This window comes from Myxine glutinosa, chromosome 8 (assembly GCF_964187855.1).
Source record: "Myxine glutinosa chromosome 8, kmMyxGlut1.1, whole genome shotgun sequence".
Taxonomy (NCBI): domain Eukaryota; kingdom Metazoa; phylum Chordata; class Myxini; order Myxiniformes; family Myxinidae; genus Myxine; species Myxine glutinosa.
In genome coordinates this window covers 112,623,507-112,639,477 of record NC_136268.1, presented here as the reverse complement: position 1 = coordinate 112,639,477, position 15,971 = coordinate 112,623,507, and the positions used below count along the sequence as shown (strand labels likewise).

Sequence of the window (15,971 nt, the reverse complement as noted above, 5' to 3'; positions counted from 1 at the left end):
CCTCTGGTGAAGTTGAGCGCTACAGAATGGATTGAAATCCCCCGAACAATTGACTTCTGTCAACTTCTGTGTTTATTCTCGCCACCACCATGGCTGCTTTTTCCCGTCACTGGTGATGAGTAATTTTGCTAGTACTGTACAACAGGATAGCAAAACTGCCCCGTGGAACTATTTGAGCAAATCTTCTATATATTGTTGCGAATATGGAATTTGACCTCCATATCCGCTTGTAAATATTCCCCTATCTTCTCCGATACTCCCCAACTCTCCCCTTACCCCATTCCCTAGTCCCATTGTCTGTAAACAACACCCATTAGAGCCGATCTTCCCCTTCATTCCCCCATTAAATGTCGTGCCCAGGTCCCCCGCACCACACGTAGACAATTATAGGACATCTTGCTAGTTATTCTTAATCTATGTCAGTTAAGGACTTGTTTCCATTAATTATGACTCTTCGTTGCACCAGAATGTGATGATATGGCACCAGTAGGAGTTTAGGACCTTCCCATACCTCCCCGCATCTCTTCCCATCATCTCAAGCTCCAACAACAACCACAACAACAGCGGCTTTGCGTCCTCACTCCGGCTCGGTTGGCCGCCATTGAACATGTGCTCGACGGGGTTACCCAGAAGGGGGCTCCCTGTCGGCCCCTCGTCAAGGGCGGAGCCGGTAACCCCCGCACCCAATGAGAAGCCATGGGCCGATGCCATATGGGGCGGAGCTAACGAGCGAGGGCGTGACTCCCCGCCGGATATACGCGGCCCCGCGCCGGACGTGACGTGAGATGCGCCCCGAGCTTGGAAGGACAAGACGCCACCCTCCCGAGCGCTGAGCGACCTCCCCGGCATCTCCACCAAAGTCGCGACCCACGAGCGCTGAGCGACCTCCCCGCATCTGCTGGACACCACCGTACGTGATTCTGTCCCTGAGCCAGGTGCACCTGAGCCATCGACTGCCGCTTTCCTGGCCATCAAACCCCGTGTGAGTGAGCCTTGTCCCGCGTTTACCTGTCGTCTGTCCGGGGATAATATAAGTGTGTTTAAGTGCCCACCTTCCTATGTTTCCCTCTTGTCCCTGTAATCTAAACCTTCCGCAATTGTAATAACAACCTTTGAGAACCGTATCCCTGGTGTCGTATTGTGTGATTGTAATCCAGCCGGGTGTCTTCTTTTTCTTATTGAGCCAGCATAGCGCGATTAGTCAACCCCGGGTGCAATCGGGGTAACTTGTACGGATACGGCGGCCATCCCGCTCGGCCCACCATACCATCAAAGTCGTATCTGTAACAATTGGTAGTCAGGAGATGGGATTCGAACCTGGGACTAAATTTATTTAGCCCAAATTTTGGACACCAATTGTGTTAGTACTGTAACAATTGGTGTCGGGAGTGAGATTCGAGGCCCGACCAAATTTTGAAGAAAAAAAAAAAAAAACGAATAGAGGAAAAAAAAAATTTGGTCAAAATTTGGAGCGGCCGAAATTTGTTTTGTTTTACGAAACTCGAATTTTGCAAGTCGCGCTATGGCGGATCAAGACGGCTGGGGTCCGGTAGGGGAGAGTGAAGCAGGGTCGGTCCAGGACCAGATTGAGGGACATGAGGGACAGGAGGAGAGCGAAGCAGTGAGGGCGGCAGGGTCGCAAAATAGCGTTGTCACGCACGAGGTGGCCACGGCGTCCACGCCCGCGGCAGCGCCCCTGGTGGATTCGAACCTTTTCCTCCTGCAAATGAGGGCCCTTATGGAACAAATGGTGGGAATGAGGGCTGATAGAAAGCGATTGAGTGACCGATTGGATGAGCAATTGGGGGTAATGGGGAACCGGATGGATGCTCAGGGTGAGCGATTAGAGGGCCAAATGGGGGTAATGAGGGACGAAGCGAGGGGTACTGGTGAGGGGTTAGACAAGAAATTTGGGAAGTTAGACAATAATTTTGAGGAGTTAGACAAGAAATTTGGGAAGTTAGACAATAATTTTGAGGAGTTAGACAAGAAATTTGGGAAGTTAGACAAAAATTTTGAGGGGTTAGACAATGGGATAAAAGAGGTGAGAAATGGGTTAACGGGGGTAGAAAACAGAATGGCCGCTCAAGAGAATCAAATGGAAGGGATGCAAAAAGGGTTAGAGGGGTTAGAAAACACCATGGAAGGCAAATTGAGGGACATGAGGGACCAAGCGGAAAGGGAAGTTAACCAAATGGGGCAGCAGATAGAGGGGGTCAGAATGGGGGTAGAAACCAAACTGGATGCTCACAGGGAGGAAATGGAGCAGATGAGGGTGGCATCTGGGCAGGAGATGCAAGTGATGGGAGAGGAGATCAGAAGAGGAGTGAGTGAGGAGGTCGGAGGAGTGCGCGAGGAGGTGAGGCACTGTGAGGAGCACATGGAAAAGGAGGTGAGAAAGGGGACTGTAAAGTTACAGGGGGGCATAGAGGTCCTGACGCAGGAGGTGGAACAGCTGACGGAGGGACAAAAAGAACTAACGGAGCAGGTTCAAAGGAACACTGCGGTATTAGGAGGGTTAAAAGCGACACAAAACGACATAAAAAACGACTTGATAGCGACAAAGAGGGAATGTCAGATGGTACGTGAGGGACTGACAACGAGGTTGGACGAGGTGATAGAGGTAATGGAGACGACGGACCGGCAGGTGAGGACGCACATGGAAACGGTCAAGGTAGCCTTGGAGGACGAGCTTGAGGAGACGTACCGGGGAATAAAAGAGGTGAGGCACAAATTAGAAGAAGTGGAAGAAGGGGTGAGCGAAATTAAGAAGCGACGGAGAGGGGATAACAAAGAGATAAAAGAGGAGATAAAAGAATTGGTCCAAAGTCTGTGTTTGGATCGTGATGTGCTCGTTAACCGGATGAGGGATTCGCAGGTGATGGAGGAGAAGCGAAGAGGAAGAGGCCCCGGTGTAAGTGGTGACCAATATGGTCGTGCGTATGATGCGCCAGGTGATTTAATAAGCTTGGGGGTCGAGATAGACCCGGGTGTTCGTGAGAGGCCATTGGTGAAGTGTGCGACAGGTCTGGTGTGCGAAAGAGGAGGTGTGCGAGAAAGTCCGACTCTGGGGTGTGTGAGGAAAAAGTGTGTACCAAGGAGTGAGTGTGCTGGCGAGAGTGAGTCGGTCGTAGCGCGTGTGCGAGGGAGCACATGGAAGCGCGGTGTGGTAAGTGTTACAGAGGGTGTGACGGGAGAGTGTGCGCAGGAGTGTGCGCGAGAAAGGTGTGTGACGGACAGGTGCATGAGGAAAGAGTGCGCTGTCAGAAGTAAGGAAGAGTGTCCACCTGTGGTGAGTGTTACAGAGGGTGTGACGGGAGAGTGTGCGCAGGAGTGTGCGCGAGAAAGGTGTGTGACGGACAGGTGCATGAGGAAAGAGTGCGCTGTCAAAGGCAAGGAAGAATGCACACCTGTGGTGAGTGTTACAGAGGGTGTGACGGGAGAGTGTGCGCAAGAGTGTGCGCGAGAAAGGTGTGTAACGGACAGGTGCATGAGGAAAGAGTGCGCTGTCAAGAGTAAGGGTGAGTGCGCTGTCAGGAATGGAGGTGAAAGTAGTGAGAGTGACATGGAGCGTGAGTTAGTTGTGACGGGTGAGCGAGGATGTACACCTGGGATGAAAGGATGCACACCTGGAATGGTAGAGCGTGTGTGGGAAGGCACATTTGAGTTGGTAGTGAGGCACGTGGTTGGGTGTGCGGGTGAGAGCACACCTGTGATCGTCACAAAGGAGGTGACCGAGAAAGGGGCGCGAAGCGGTGTATTGGTGAGGTGTGCGAGCAACGAATGTGTGCCAAAGTGTTCGGTGGTCAGGTGTGTGACCAAGGCTGTGAGTGGAATGGGTGTACCTGGGTGTGTAAGGAAAGGTACGAGGAGCATGGGCACAGCTGGATGTGTGAGCAAGGAACGGGCTGCGGGGTGTAAGCAAGCAGGTGAAGCATCGACGGTGACCGGGTTAAAGGTTAGGTCGACTTTTAGCCGAAGCGGGCCCTCGGTGCGTGCTGGGCCTCGCTTTGAACGGCCGCGTCCGTGCTCCACCAGGCGGAGCGGGCGGCAGGATAGGAAGGGTCGTTATGGCGACCACGTTTTGTTGAGACGTGCCGGCAGGTCGAGATCGGGACATTGGATGGCTCCACGCCGAGGTGGTGCGTGGGATCTCGGCCCGGGTAAGCCCCCGTCCCTGCCCCGAATGCCAGACGTATCCAGCCGCTGGCACAAAACAACCAGCATCCATTGCTTGGCTTTACGAAGCCGGGCTTTGGACAGGGATTGGCGCACCGAGAGGTATTAGTGAGTCGACTGGGTGATGAGGTTAGTGTTTTGGACCCAAAATTAGAGAAAAACAAAATTTGATGATTGGCAAGGGATTGGCAGTAGTGATTGGCAGATGATGGGTAGTGATTGGCAAATTTTTAATTTGTTGAAATTTGATGTGCAAAATTGGTAGTGAGCGATGGGCCCGGTGGGTAAGGGGGGCATCCCTGCCATCCTTCCCATGTGGGGCAAAGGAGCTATAGTTTATGGGGTGTATGGCAGTGAAAACTAGCCCGGGTGGGTTAGGTTATATTGTAGGGATCTAGAAGAGATTGACATTAGGTAACGTTAAGGTTAGTTAGTGACTGATACCTGTAGTGGGGACGCAGGTAGATTAGTGTGGATGATAATGACGTGGGAGCGCAATAGTTTAAAGGGACGACTGGGAAGCGCAAGTTTCAGAAGGGAGTAGTTAGCTGAGATGATGCTGTGTGTGTGAGAATTGAACAGGTGTGATTGCACAGGTGTGCAACTGGACAGGTGTGTGGAGCAGTGTATGAGTAGTGAGTGTTGTGGATCAGCGCGAATGCGCTTGGGGAGAGAAGGGTGCAGGTGGCACCAGGTGTGAGAGCACAGGTGTGCAGGTACAGGTGTGTGGAGAGAGTTGGAGTGAGTGGTACGGAGTGGTGTGCATGGTGCGAAGGTGTGGATGGGGGAAGAGTGGACCCCTTTCACGAGCACCCGGGGCGGGTAGTGTAAGTGTTAGGTAGAGGGTGCAGGTAAATTGTGGTTGGATATTGGCATTTGTGGTGCGGTTGCAGAATGGTGTTGTGAATGGGTGCATTAGTGTTGTGGAAATGGCTGGGCGTGTAGCCTGTTAGTGTGTGTAGTTGGTTGGGCACTCCACCACTGTGAGGATGTCGGCCAGGTGAGGCCGCAGGTGGGCTCTGGGAGCCGGTAGTTGTGAGTGGGTGCCTGAGGGTCCCGGGTGTGGATCGGGCAGCCCAGTGCCAGAGAGGGCACGGAGTGGGGAGAGAGCCAGAGGGCCTTCCCCAGGTAGTTAGGTTAGGGTGAGGAGCAGGTAAGCTCGGAGGCAACTGCAGTGGTGGAGGTGTGCAGGTGGGTAGACCCACTGGGAGAGGTACACGCCGCAGCCCAGAAATTGTGCGAGGGCACCGGGAGATGAATCGGGGGAGTGAGACCCCAAATCGAAGAGCACCACAGTTTGGCCAATGGGAATTGGTTTTTAGAACCCATAGTGTAAGAGGGCCAATGGTTTGGCCGGAGAAAGCCCCCGGGTAGTGTAAAGTTGTTAAAGTCATTTAGGAGATAGTTAGGATTGATGAACCTGTCGCACCATACGCAGCCACTTACCTGTGGTGATGATGATGACTCCACACCTGTGTTTTCTTTGTTTGTTGCAGGAAATGAGATTGCTGTGAGGATTTGTGAGACGCATCACGACGTGGATGAGACATTGGGGTGATTCCATCTCTCCCTCCCTAGGAGGGACTGATGATGAATTGGTGATGGCAAATTTTGATGTTCAGTTGGAGATGGCAAATTTTGATGAGAGTTGAAAATGGCAAATTTGATTGGTTAGGAGGGAGAGAAGACGAATTTGGTATATGGGAGGAACGGGGAAGACAGTAGGGATGTTTGTTGATTTGTAAAGTAGATGTTTATGGGTAGTGTTGTGTTGTGTGGATACAGTAAGGGGTAAGGGAGGGGCCATGTAGGTTACCTGGTGGGGGGGGGGCGTACGATAGGAACGTACCTGTCTCACCTGGTTCCCATGTGCCCCCAGTGTGCATTACCTTATATTGCGTGCACTTTTGCGCCCTTACCACCTTACTCACTTGTTTGCTTCTTTTGTCTCCCACCTCCGAGGATCTGGCTTTGGGGTAGAGAGAGAGAGGAGAGAGAGGTGCTGGCTGCGCAGTTGTGGGCCTGCACTTTCGCTGTTCGCTGCCTGGATCGATACACCATATGGACCGCAATGTTTGTGGCCACCCACAATGGACCGCAGCTCTTTTGCGGCCAAGCACCACCCGGGGATGGACCTATGGGTCAACGTGGCACCTATGCCATACAGGTGAACCACTTTTAGTTAAACACCAAGTGCACCACAAGAAGAGCAAGAGACACCTGCAGGGTTAGGGGTTGTTGAAGTTATTTTGATTCCAATGAACAATGGTGACTGCACCGATTGGTGGTGGGGTGGTGCTGTTGATGCTCGGGAAAGGGTGCTCTGCACGTTATTAAAGGCCGTCGGCCACAGAGCACTCGTGGGTTGGTGTATCGATGTTGGCAAGCGCGCTCTCTCTATGCATAACATCTGCATGTGTTCCTCCAAAGACAGGTCCTGGATCGTAGTGTAAATATCAGCGTAGTCTTGTAAATAATGCTCCCTACCGGCTGTATGTTTAGTTTGAGGATTCTTTCCGGATTCGGTTATCCTGTGGGTGTGTTTCTGAGAGGAGAAGGGTGCAACGTCGCAGGGGGACATATTTACTCATTTGTGAATATCTATAAAACTGTCGCACTCAGGGTAGAGTTAATAGTAGAGGGAACTACATTGCGTGCCACACTAAAGTAGGTAAAAATTTATCGGGTCGGGACGCCCCGAGGGTAGAGAAGGGTGCAATGTTGCGAATATGGAATTTGACCTCCATATCCGCTTGTAAATATTCCCCTATCTTCTCCGATACTCCCCAACTCTCCCCTTACCCCATTCCCTAGTCCCATTGTCTGTAAACAACACCCATTAGAGCCGATCTTCCCCTTCATTCCCCCATTAAATGTCGTGCCCAGGTCCCCCGCACCACACGTAGACAATTATAGGACATCTTGCTAGTTATTCTTAATCTATGTCAGTTAAGGACTTGTTTCCATTAATTATGACTCTTCGTTGCACCAGAATGTGATGATATGGCACCAGTAGGAGTTTAGGACCTTCCCATACCTCCCCGCATCTCTTCCCATCATCTCAAGCTCCAACAACAACCACAACAACAGCGGCTTTGCGTCCTCACTCCGGCTCGGTTGGCCGCCATTGAACATGTGCTCGACGGGGTTACCCAGAAGGGGGCTCCCTGTCGGCCCCTCGTCAAGGGCGGAGCCGGTAACCCCCGCACCCAATGAGAAGCCATGGGCCGATGCCATATGGGGCGGAGCTAACGAGCGAGGGCGTGACTCCCCGCCGGATATACGCGGCCCCGCGCCGGACGTGACGTGAGATGCGCCCCGAGCTTGGAAGGACAAGACGCCACCCTCCCGAGCGCTGAGCGACCTCCCCGGCATCTCCACCAAAGTCGCGACCCACGAGCGCTGAGCGACCTCCCCGCATCTGCTGGACACCACCGTACGTGATTCTGTCCCTGAGCCAGGTGCACCTGAGCCATCGACTGCCGCTTTCCTGGCCATCAAACCCCGTGTGAGTGAGCCTTGTCCCGCGTTTACCTGTCGTCTGTCCGGGGATAATATAAGTGTGTTTAAGTGCCCACCTTCCTATGTTTCCCTCTTGTCCCTGTAATCTAAACCTTCCGCAATTGTAATAACAACCTTTGAGAACCGTATCCCTGGTGTCGTATTGTGTGATTGTAATCCAGCCGGGTGTCTTCTTTTTCTTATTGAGCCAGCATAGCGCGATTAGTCAACCCCGGGTGCAATCGGGGTAACTTGTACGGATACGGCGGCCATCCCGCTCGGCCCACCATACCATCAAAGTCGTATCTGTAACAATATATATAAAACACAGTTTGTGTGTGTATGTGTGTATGTGTATGTGTATGTGTATGTGTATGTGTATGTGTATGTGTATGTGTGTGTGTGTGTGTGTGTGTGTGTGTGTGTGTGTGTGTGTGTGTGTGTGTGTGTGTGTGTGTGTGTGTGTGTGTAATGTTTCCGATAGACTCCGAAACGGAGAGGCTCACGTGCTTGATATTTGGCATAGACATGGCCATTGAGCCTGGGACGAACATGGCCGAGACAATATTTGACGAGATCCATATTTTTTATTCATATTTACCTCAGCGCATTTCAGCGAAGTACCCGCTAATCTCAGCCAGTGCGAGCAGCTCGCTGATTCGCTCAGAGCGATCACGTGATGTTCCATCCCGTCACACGTCACACGTTTGCACGTAATTCAGGGCGAAAAGCCATTGCGTTTTTTCACCTTTATGCGACAGTGTTTTGTGTCGATTTTGTGCGATATGAATTAAATTTTAATTCATATTTCGTGTTTATGAATTCGAATACGAAGGATTTCCCCTTTCGATTTCGAATACGAGCTTGAGTCGAGAGGGCGAATGTACGGGTTGGGAATGTGCGGGTCTCCCCTCCCCCCCGCCCGGCAACGCCGGTACTGGAGGGCGTGGGTCACAGGATCGGTGAGTCTCCAAAATCCGCTTCGTGCTCTTTCGAAGATGCAGGACGATGCCGCGATTGTTGTGCTGCTCTCCGACCATGAGAACTGCAACGTCATTGTTGACTGGCCCTCCACCTTCCCCCTCCCTCCCCCTTCCCCCTCCCGTCCTCCCTCCCCCCTCCGTCCTCTCCCCCCCCCCCTCACCCATTCTCCCCTCCCCCCCTTCCCTTTCCCCCCCTCCCCCATTCCCCCCTCCCCTTTCCCCCTCCCTCCCCTCCCCTCCCCCTCATCCCTCCCCCTCATCCCCATCATCCCTCCCCCATCCCCTTCCCCCCATCCCCCCTCCCCCCCACCCCTCCGCCTCCCATCCCTCACCCTCCCCATCCCTCCTCTTCTCCCCCTCTTCTCCACCTCTCCCCCTCCCCCTCTCTTCTCCCCTCCCCTCCCCTCCCCCCTCCCCTCTCCTCCCCTCCCCTCCCCGCCCGGCAATGCCGGGTACTTCTGCTAGTTATGTATAAAAAGAAGAATAGAAGTTTCATTTGGTGGAGGTATCGATCATCGATTAATTGAAGCTCGGTGGATAATAAAGGTTTTTTTATATATATTTTTTTATACAAGATCAAGGCTCGTGTAAGAGCTAACATTAATGACAAAAAAAAAAAAACCGACACAAAAAATATACAATAAAGGGAGCGGGAGACAAGATGGGGAGAGAGAGGGAAGCACACAATAGTCAGGTTCACTATGTCAATAAATTATATTTCGTTCAAAATCATGGTAGATTAGCAAACCTATACATTTTTGGAAAGGTTATAGCATAAGGAAACTAAAAATCAATGTTTACATTTGGAGAGATACCTGTATGGCGGCCATTTTGGATTTTCAAAATGGCCACTGTAAAATACATATTTTGTTCTATTTCTGCCTCTAATTACCCTAAAAACTTTTTAAAATATACTAAACCTATATTTTCAGGGACAAGGAATCCAATGAAAGTATCAAATTAGTGCTATGGGGAATGGTAAGACACGAATCAAAGGTTTGGAATTGCAAAATACTGTCTTTATATTCGCGATAAGTTGCATAATCAAATACATGTTATCATTTTGTACAGGCAGTTAATAACATCAAAATGTGTCACAATAATTCATATCACCAAACATACACAGGCAGTCAGAAAAATCATATATACACATGCAGTCAGTATAACTTCACATCTACACAGGCAGTCAATGACAAAATATACACAGGCAGTCAATGGCATCAAACATACACGATTACAGAATATGCCATTTAGAGTTCGTCGTCACTGTCCCGTGTGTCGTATCCGACAATATAGTCCACATCGTTTTCACAGTCCGTTCCACACAAGCAAAGGTCGGTCAAATTGATTGGCAAATCGAATTGGTCGAATGGTCGATCGAATCGAATTCGATGAATCGAAACGAATCGAATCGATCGAATTGGTCGAATGATCGAATGCTCGATCGAATCGATTGGTCGAATGGTCGAATGGAATTGATCGATTGGTCGAATTGGTCGAATCGAATTGGTCGGAATTGGCAAATGTAAACATTGATTTTCAGATTATCCATGTAATAACGTTTCCAAAAATGTATAGGTTTGCTAATCTACCATGATTTTGAACGAAAAAACAGTGAACCTGACTACAAGTACAACAGTAGAGAACAGGGACATCGGAAGATCTGTGGGAGGGGGAGGGTTTGGGGGGAGGGTCAGGGGGAGGGAGGGGTGGGAGAGGTTAAAAACAAATGGACACTGCTAGGACTTCCAGGAAAGAAGTCAGTATTTCAAAAAAGTGGATCTGGGGTGAATTAACGGGGGTCGAAAAGATCAAGGTTTTGGAATTTTTTTTTTTTTTTTTTTTTTTGTATACTGAATCGAGGCTCGTGAAAGAGCTAACATTTACTTCACAAACAAATCAACCAGACAAACAAAATATATAAAAAGAGGGAGCGGAAAACAAGATGGGGAGAGAAGGGGAAGCACACAAACACAACATTTGAGAGCAGGGAGATGTGTGGAAGGGAGAGGGCTTGGGGGGGAGGAGGCGTGGGAAGGGGGGGGGGGGTGGAGGGAGAAGTATAAAACACAAGGACACCAAGGACTTCCAGGACAGAAGTTGGTATTTCAAAAAAGTGGAATTGGGGTGAAATTAGCGGGGGTAGAAGATAGATAAGATGGTGGTGAACAATCACCATGGATAAGATGGTGGATAAGTTGGTAAGATGGAAGATAGATAAGATGGAAGATACATAAGGTAGAAGATGGGGGAAGATAAGAGATGGTGGTGAACAGCTGTTTTAAAGACCTGGAAGGAGGAGTGGGATTGAAGAGAGTGAGGGAGTTTGTTCCAGAGGTGGGTGAAAAGAGGAATGAAAGAGTGAAGGAGTTTCACCAGAAGAAGGTTGCAGGCAGATCTTGTGCAACCTGAAGGAATATTTGGGGGACAGAGCACAGACAGAGTTGAGGGAGCTAGGCCGGAGAGGAGTCGGTAGAAGACTGAAAGACCACCTACCTGGCTACGGTGAGCGAGTGAAAGGCCCTCAGAGTCAGCTCCATCACGGGAGATTCCAATGATTCTGAGAGCTTTGGTTTCAACAGCTTGAAGCCGAGCGAGGTGTGAGGCAGGAGCACCAGCACAGAGGGGAGAGCAGTATTCCATTGAGCTGCGGACGAAAGCCTTGTATGTGGTGAGGAGCTCAGGTGTGCCAAGAAAGGACTTTGCACGACGAAGGATGCCCAGTGGGCGACTGGCTTTGGCGGCCAGCTTTGAAATGTGGTTTTCCCAGGAAAGACCATGGCAGATAGTGAGACACAAAACCTTGAGTGACAGAACTTCTTGGAGAGGATTGTTGAGAAAGTAGATGGGAGGGTTGTTCAGGCGGTCTTTTCGGAGAGACAAAGTGAGAGTGTGAGATTTGTCATGATTGAAAGACATGTTCCACTTGTTTGACCAGTCTGTGATTTTGTCCAAGTCTGCAGAGAGTAAGGAGGCTGCAGACTGCCGATGTGAGGGATGAGGTATGGAGCGGCAGAGAGTGGAGTCATCAGCAAGGAGATAGAGGATTTTCCAGGGAGTCGGATAGATCATTGATGAAGACCAGAAAAAGCACATGGCCCAGAACACTGCCTCGAGGAACTCCAGCCTGAACAGGAAGAGGAGATGAGAGAAATCCATTCAGGGCCACACGTTGACTGCAACCGGTGAGGAAGTCCGCAAGCCATGCATGGATGTTTCAATGGATACCATAAGAGGATAGTTTGGTGAGCAGGGCGGGGTGCCAGACCATTATCGAAGGCATGTGATATGTCAGGTGAGACAGCTCTGATTTCCTGTATGGCATTGAGGACCTCCATCCATTGTGGACACAGCAGAAGCAGCATGTCCAGAGTAGAATGACCTGGTCTGAATCCAAATTGATGATCAGAGATCAAACCATTGGAGAAGAGGAAAGATTTGATATCCGAAGCAATGATGGATTCCATGACCTTGCTGATGATTGGGAGCAGGCTGATTGGTCTGTAACTGCAAGGATCTGTTTTTGCACCTTTTTTGTGTAAAGCGGTAATGTTGGCTGATTTCCAAACTGATGGCAGATGACCTTGAACAAAAGAGAGGGTGAAGAGAATGGAGAGAGGGTGTGAAAGAGTGGCAGAGCAGGATTTTAGGACCCGTGGGCTGATGCCATCTGGTCCAGTTGCAGAATCAGAGTCGAGGTTTGACAGAAAATTCTCCACCTTGACAGGAGAGGAGGACACAGAGTCTAAGGCTTGTAAAAAAAAACACTCTAAGGATGCAAAACACCTGACCCAGCAAATCTCGTCTGTCACGACTAATTGATATGCGACTCAGTTTGTATTCATCTGCCTGCAGGGCCAAAACAATAATCCAGAAATTCGCACAGAAAAGACAAAGCTAGAGCACAAAACTATTTTTAAAATGCTTTGCCAATCAACACCTCATGCACTCACCCATACATTCACACTCTCTTTTCCACTCGTTAATTTGTTGCCGTTCTGTTCCTCTCTGGACCATTGTTACTCCTTTTGACATTTGTCCTCCTTGTGCTTGTCCATGACCCCCTGCACTTTGGTAGTTTGAAAGCGGTTGCCCTTTTCTGCTTCATTCCTCCATGAGCCTCAACCCTTGTATAATTTTTTTAAGGCAAGGCAAGGAAACCCACACACAGGAGGAGTCCACTCAGCCCATCAAGCCCATGTCATCTCCACAATTTTGATAATGAAGGGGCATCACAATCTCTGTACCATTTTGTTATTTTTCCAACTAAACAAACAAAAACTATACATTCCCACTTGATACAATACACGTGAAAAACAATTGTACATCTCAAACCTGCAGACATCACAACTCATTCAGAAATGGCTACCCTACACTACCTGCCATTCCTACAAATATCCCCACCGAGGTGCACCCACCAACCCCCCCCCCCCCCCCCCCCACCCCTCCATTCCCCCCTCCCCATTGCCATTGATTCAAAGTACATATTTATCCAAATCCAGTTCAAACTTATAAACTGTTGCTGCTGCTACCACCTTCTCCAGAAGACCTTTACAAGCATCAATTAGAACGGCTCTTGGTAGAGAGCATACCTGGGCCAGGGTAACAGTTTACGTTTTGTATCCCACCAATAGGCCGGATCTGGATTCAGACATGAACCAAAATCGAATCAACTTGTGCTTGTGAGCTAACCAATCCATCCACCGAGCTTTGTCACAACTCGTCCACAACTTTTTGAAATATGCTATAAATCGTTTTTGGCCAAACTCTCAATGGTGAAGAATCACATTGAAAATTAAAAAAAAAAAACTTCTTGTATCCGGATCCAAATTCGGATCTTCACCAAAATCGAATCGATTCATCCTTGTCACCCGCACAACTCGTCCACCAATTTTCATCCAAATCCATCCATAACCTTTTGAGATATCCTGCTCAAACAGACAAACATGGGGTGAAAACATAACCTCCATCCACCTTCAGTGGCAGAGGTAATAAATTGTCCCAGACAGGTGTATTCATCATATTCACCACCAGGGAGGTCGTTTAGGAAACATATTTTTGCTCATTTTCATCGTTACGTAATTCGGAACCAGAAAAAGATAGCATCAGCCAGTTCCAATCTTTTTCTTTTTGATTTTGGAGTACATTTATATAACCGGCAAATGTTGCTGCACATGTGCCATTACTTATTGTATTACTTAAACAAAAGCTAAAAACAAACAAACAATGAGACAATAAAATTGTGCATCATTTTGTGGGAGTAAAAAAAAAATTTTTTTAAAGGACATTTTCATTTTACCTCCACACCAAATGTGGATGGATGTTATGTTTTCACGGCTGTCTGTCTGTCTTTTCTGTAAGCAAGATTATATGAAAAGGATATAGACAGATTCGGACGAAACTTGGTGGACAGGTTGGGTGTGATCATTGATTAGATTTTGGTTAAGGTCCAAATCCAGATCCGTCCCATCAGTTGGATACCAAATGTTCAGCCTGGTGAAGGTCGGCGCTCCACATATCTCCCTCCACCTTATACCGTTCTGGTGTTAGGCCTATACGTTACGTAATCAAACGGTTACGTAATCACAAACACCAGGATGTCTGTGCGTGCTGGAGGTCCAAACAGGTGGTGCGAGTGCCACTGCACATGACCCCTTGGCTTGGCATGGCGGTGTGAACAAGGTGTTGCTATCATTAGGGTAATTTAGGATGGGCATCAAAATGCTACCTATGAAACATGAGTACACCAAGAGGTCCAACTGAGTCCTGGCTGGGTGTTTTGCAATCTACCTCAATACAATACAAGTCTGGTGTTGGCTTAGCGGTTAGGGCGCCGGCTTGGGATCCCAGGATCCTGGGTTCGAATCCCGGTCGATCGCTGACTTAACGCCAGGGGGGGTTGACTCAGCCTGTCATCCCTCCGAGGTCGGCAAATTGAGTACCATCTTGCTGGGATGAATGATCACGGTGTGTACCCCGATCTAGAATAGGTACACCGTATCCCTGCGCATCGTAAGAGGCGACCAAGGGTTGGCGTCAGAAAGGGCATCCGGCTATAAAAACATTGCCACAAACATGGAACCACGATTGTCATGGGGTCCACAAGGCTAACCCCCACTCTAGTGGGGGAAAAATGGCCTTAAATCGATCATTCATTCATTTCTCAATACAATACATCGTACAAAAAATAATAATAATAACAAACACGAGTCTCTAAATCAGTTCAAATTCAATTATGTCCAAACATGTCCTGTCGCCACCACCCAGCGACCTATTATGCGGTTTGGGGAAGGGCGGGGGGTCGTGTCTTGTCCTCACCACCCAGCGACCTATTATGCAGTTTGGGGAAAGGGCGGGGGGTCGTGTCGTGTCCTGTACCACCACTCAGCGACCCCTTAATTCATTCATAACGCCGAGGGAAGGTTTAAAAAATCATTTCATGATCCTATTGTCGTCTCCTTTAGACTTGTCCACAGATCATTATTATCCCATTCAAACTTCCTCTTCCCGTCTCCATTCAAATCGACGTCGAGTTGTCCATTTACTCACAACCCCCGCAGAATCGCAATTACCGGGCGCCAGCCTATCGGTACGCATCCCGGACCCACGACGAGAGCTCGCAGGTAGTGGTACAGAATGAGCACAGTCCAACCGATGAGACCCATGAGGTTCCACATGGAGCCCGCGCTGTCCAGCGGCCACAACCACAACAGGGAATCGAGCACGGCAGCGCACGACACCACGGATATGACTGACAGGGCCAGCAGCGGGCCCCAGTGGCACAAGCGCCGCAAGACGCTCGGCTCGGGGCTATGGGTCATGGCCTCGCCGGGTCCCGAGCCCAACAAGCCGACTCCATCCATCCCAAGAACTCTGAGCCGGCTTCCTCACAGAGCGGTGATAGAAGCGGCTAAAACCCTTTCTCTTATTTAATTTTCGAGTTGCCACTGTGAGGCTAAAAACACCTTTATTTGCAATCCCAAAAGTATATTAGCAAATAATCCTTCAGGGAAAATAAATCTTAATTGAACAGAAGGGAGGAAAAAAAACTCCAAACAAGCGACCAACTTGCTCTTGAACATACACCGTCCAACTCACCGGGAAATGGGGAGCCGAGTGTTATGATTCGCTCGCTGCGAATCAAGCTGCTGCCCTGTCGTGATGCATTAAGGGGAGGTCTTAGGGAGTTTCAGCCAGCTATCCTTTCTGGAATCATGTACATTTTAAAATGTCAAAGTTTACAATACTAGGACGTGCCCGTACGTGGGTGCTTGCCCGTACGTGCTTGCCCGTACGTGCGTGCAAAAA

General features: G+C 49.4%; 1 protein-coding gene across 4 annotated transcripts in view; it reads right to left on the bottom strand.

Moving 5' to 3' along the window:
* Positions 1-15,759, bottom strand: part of ZDHHC6 (zDHHC palmitoyltransferase 6) — a 50,149-nt gene extending 34,390 nt beyond the window's left edge. Inside the window, exon 1 of one of the 4 annotated variants that reach the window (XM_068125127.2) lies at positions 15,236-15,759. In XM_068125127.2, coding sequence (XP_067981228.1) covers positions 15,236-15,526 — 291 coding nt within the window. In that variant the 5' untranslated portion in view covers positions 15,527-15,759. Of the gene's footprint in view, positions 1-13,506; positions 13,586-15,235 lie in introns of those variants that run through there. The other 3 variants (XM_078783689.1, XM_068125128.2, XM_078783688.1) reach the window with 3 other exon arrangements.
* Positions 15,760-15,971: the final 212 nt, after the last annotated feature.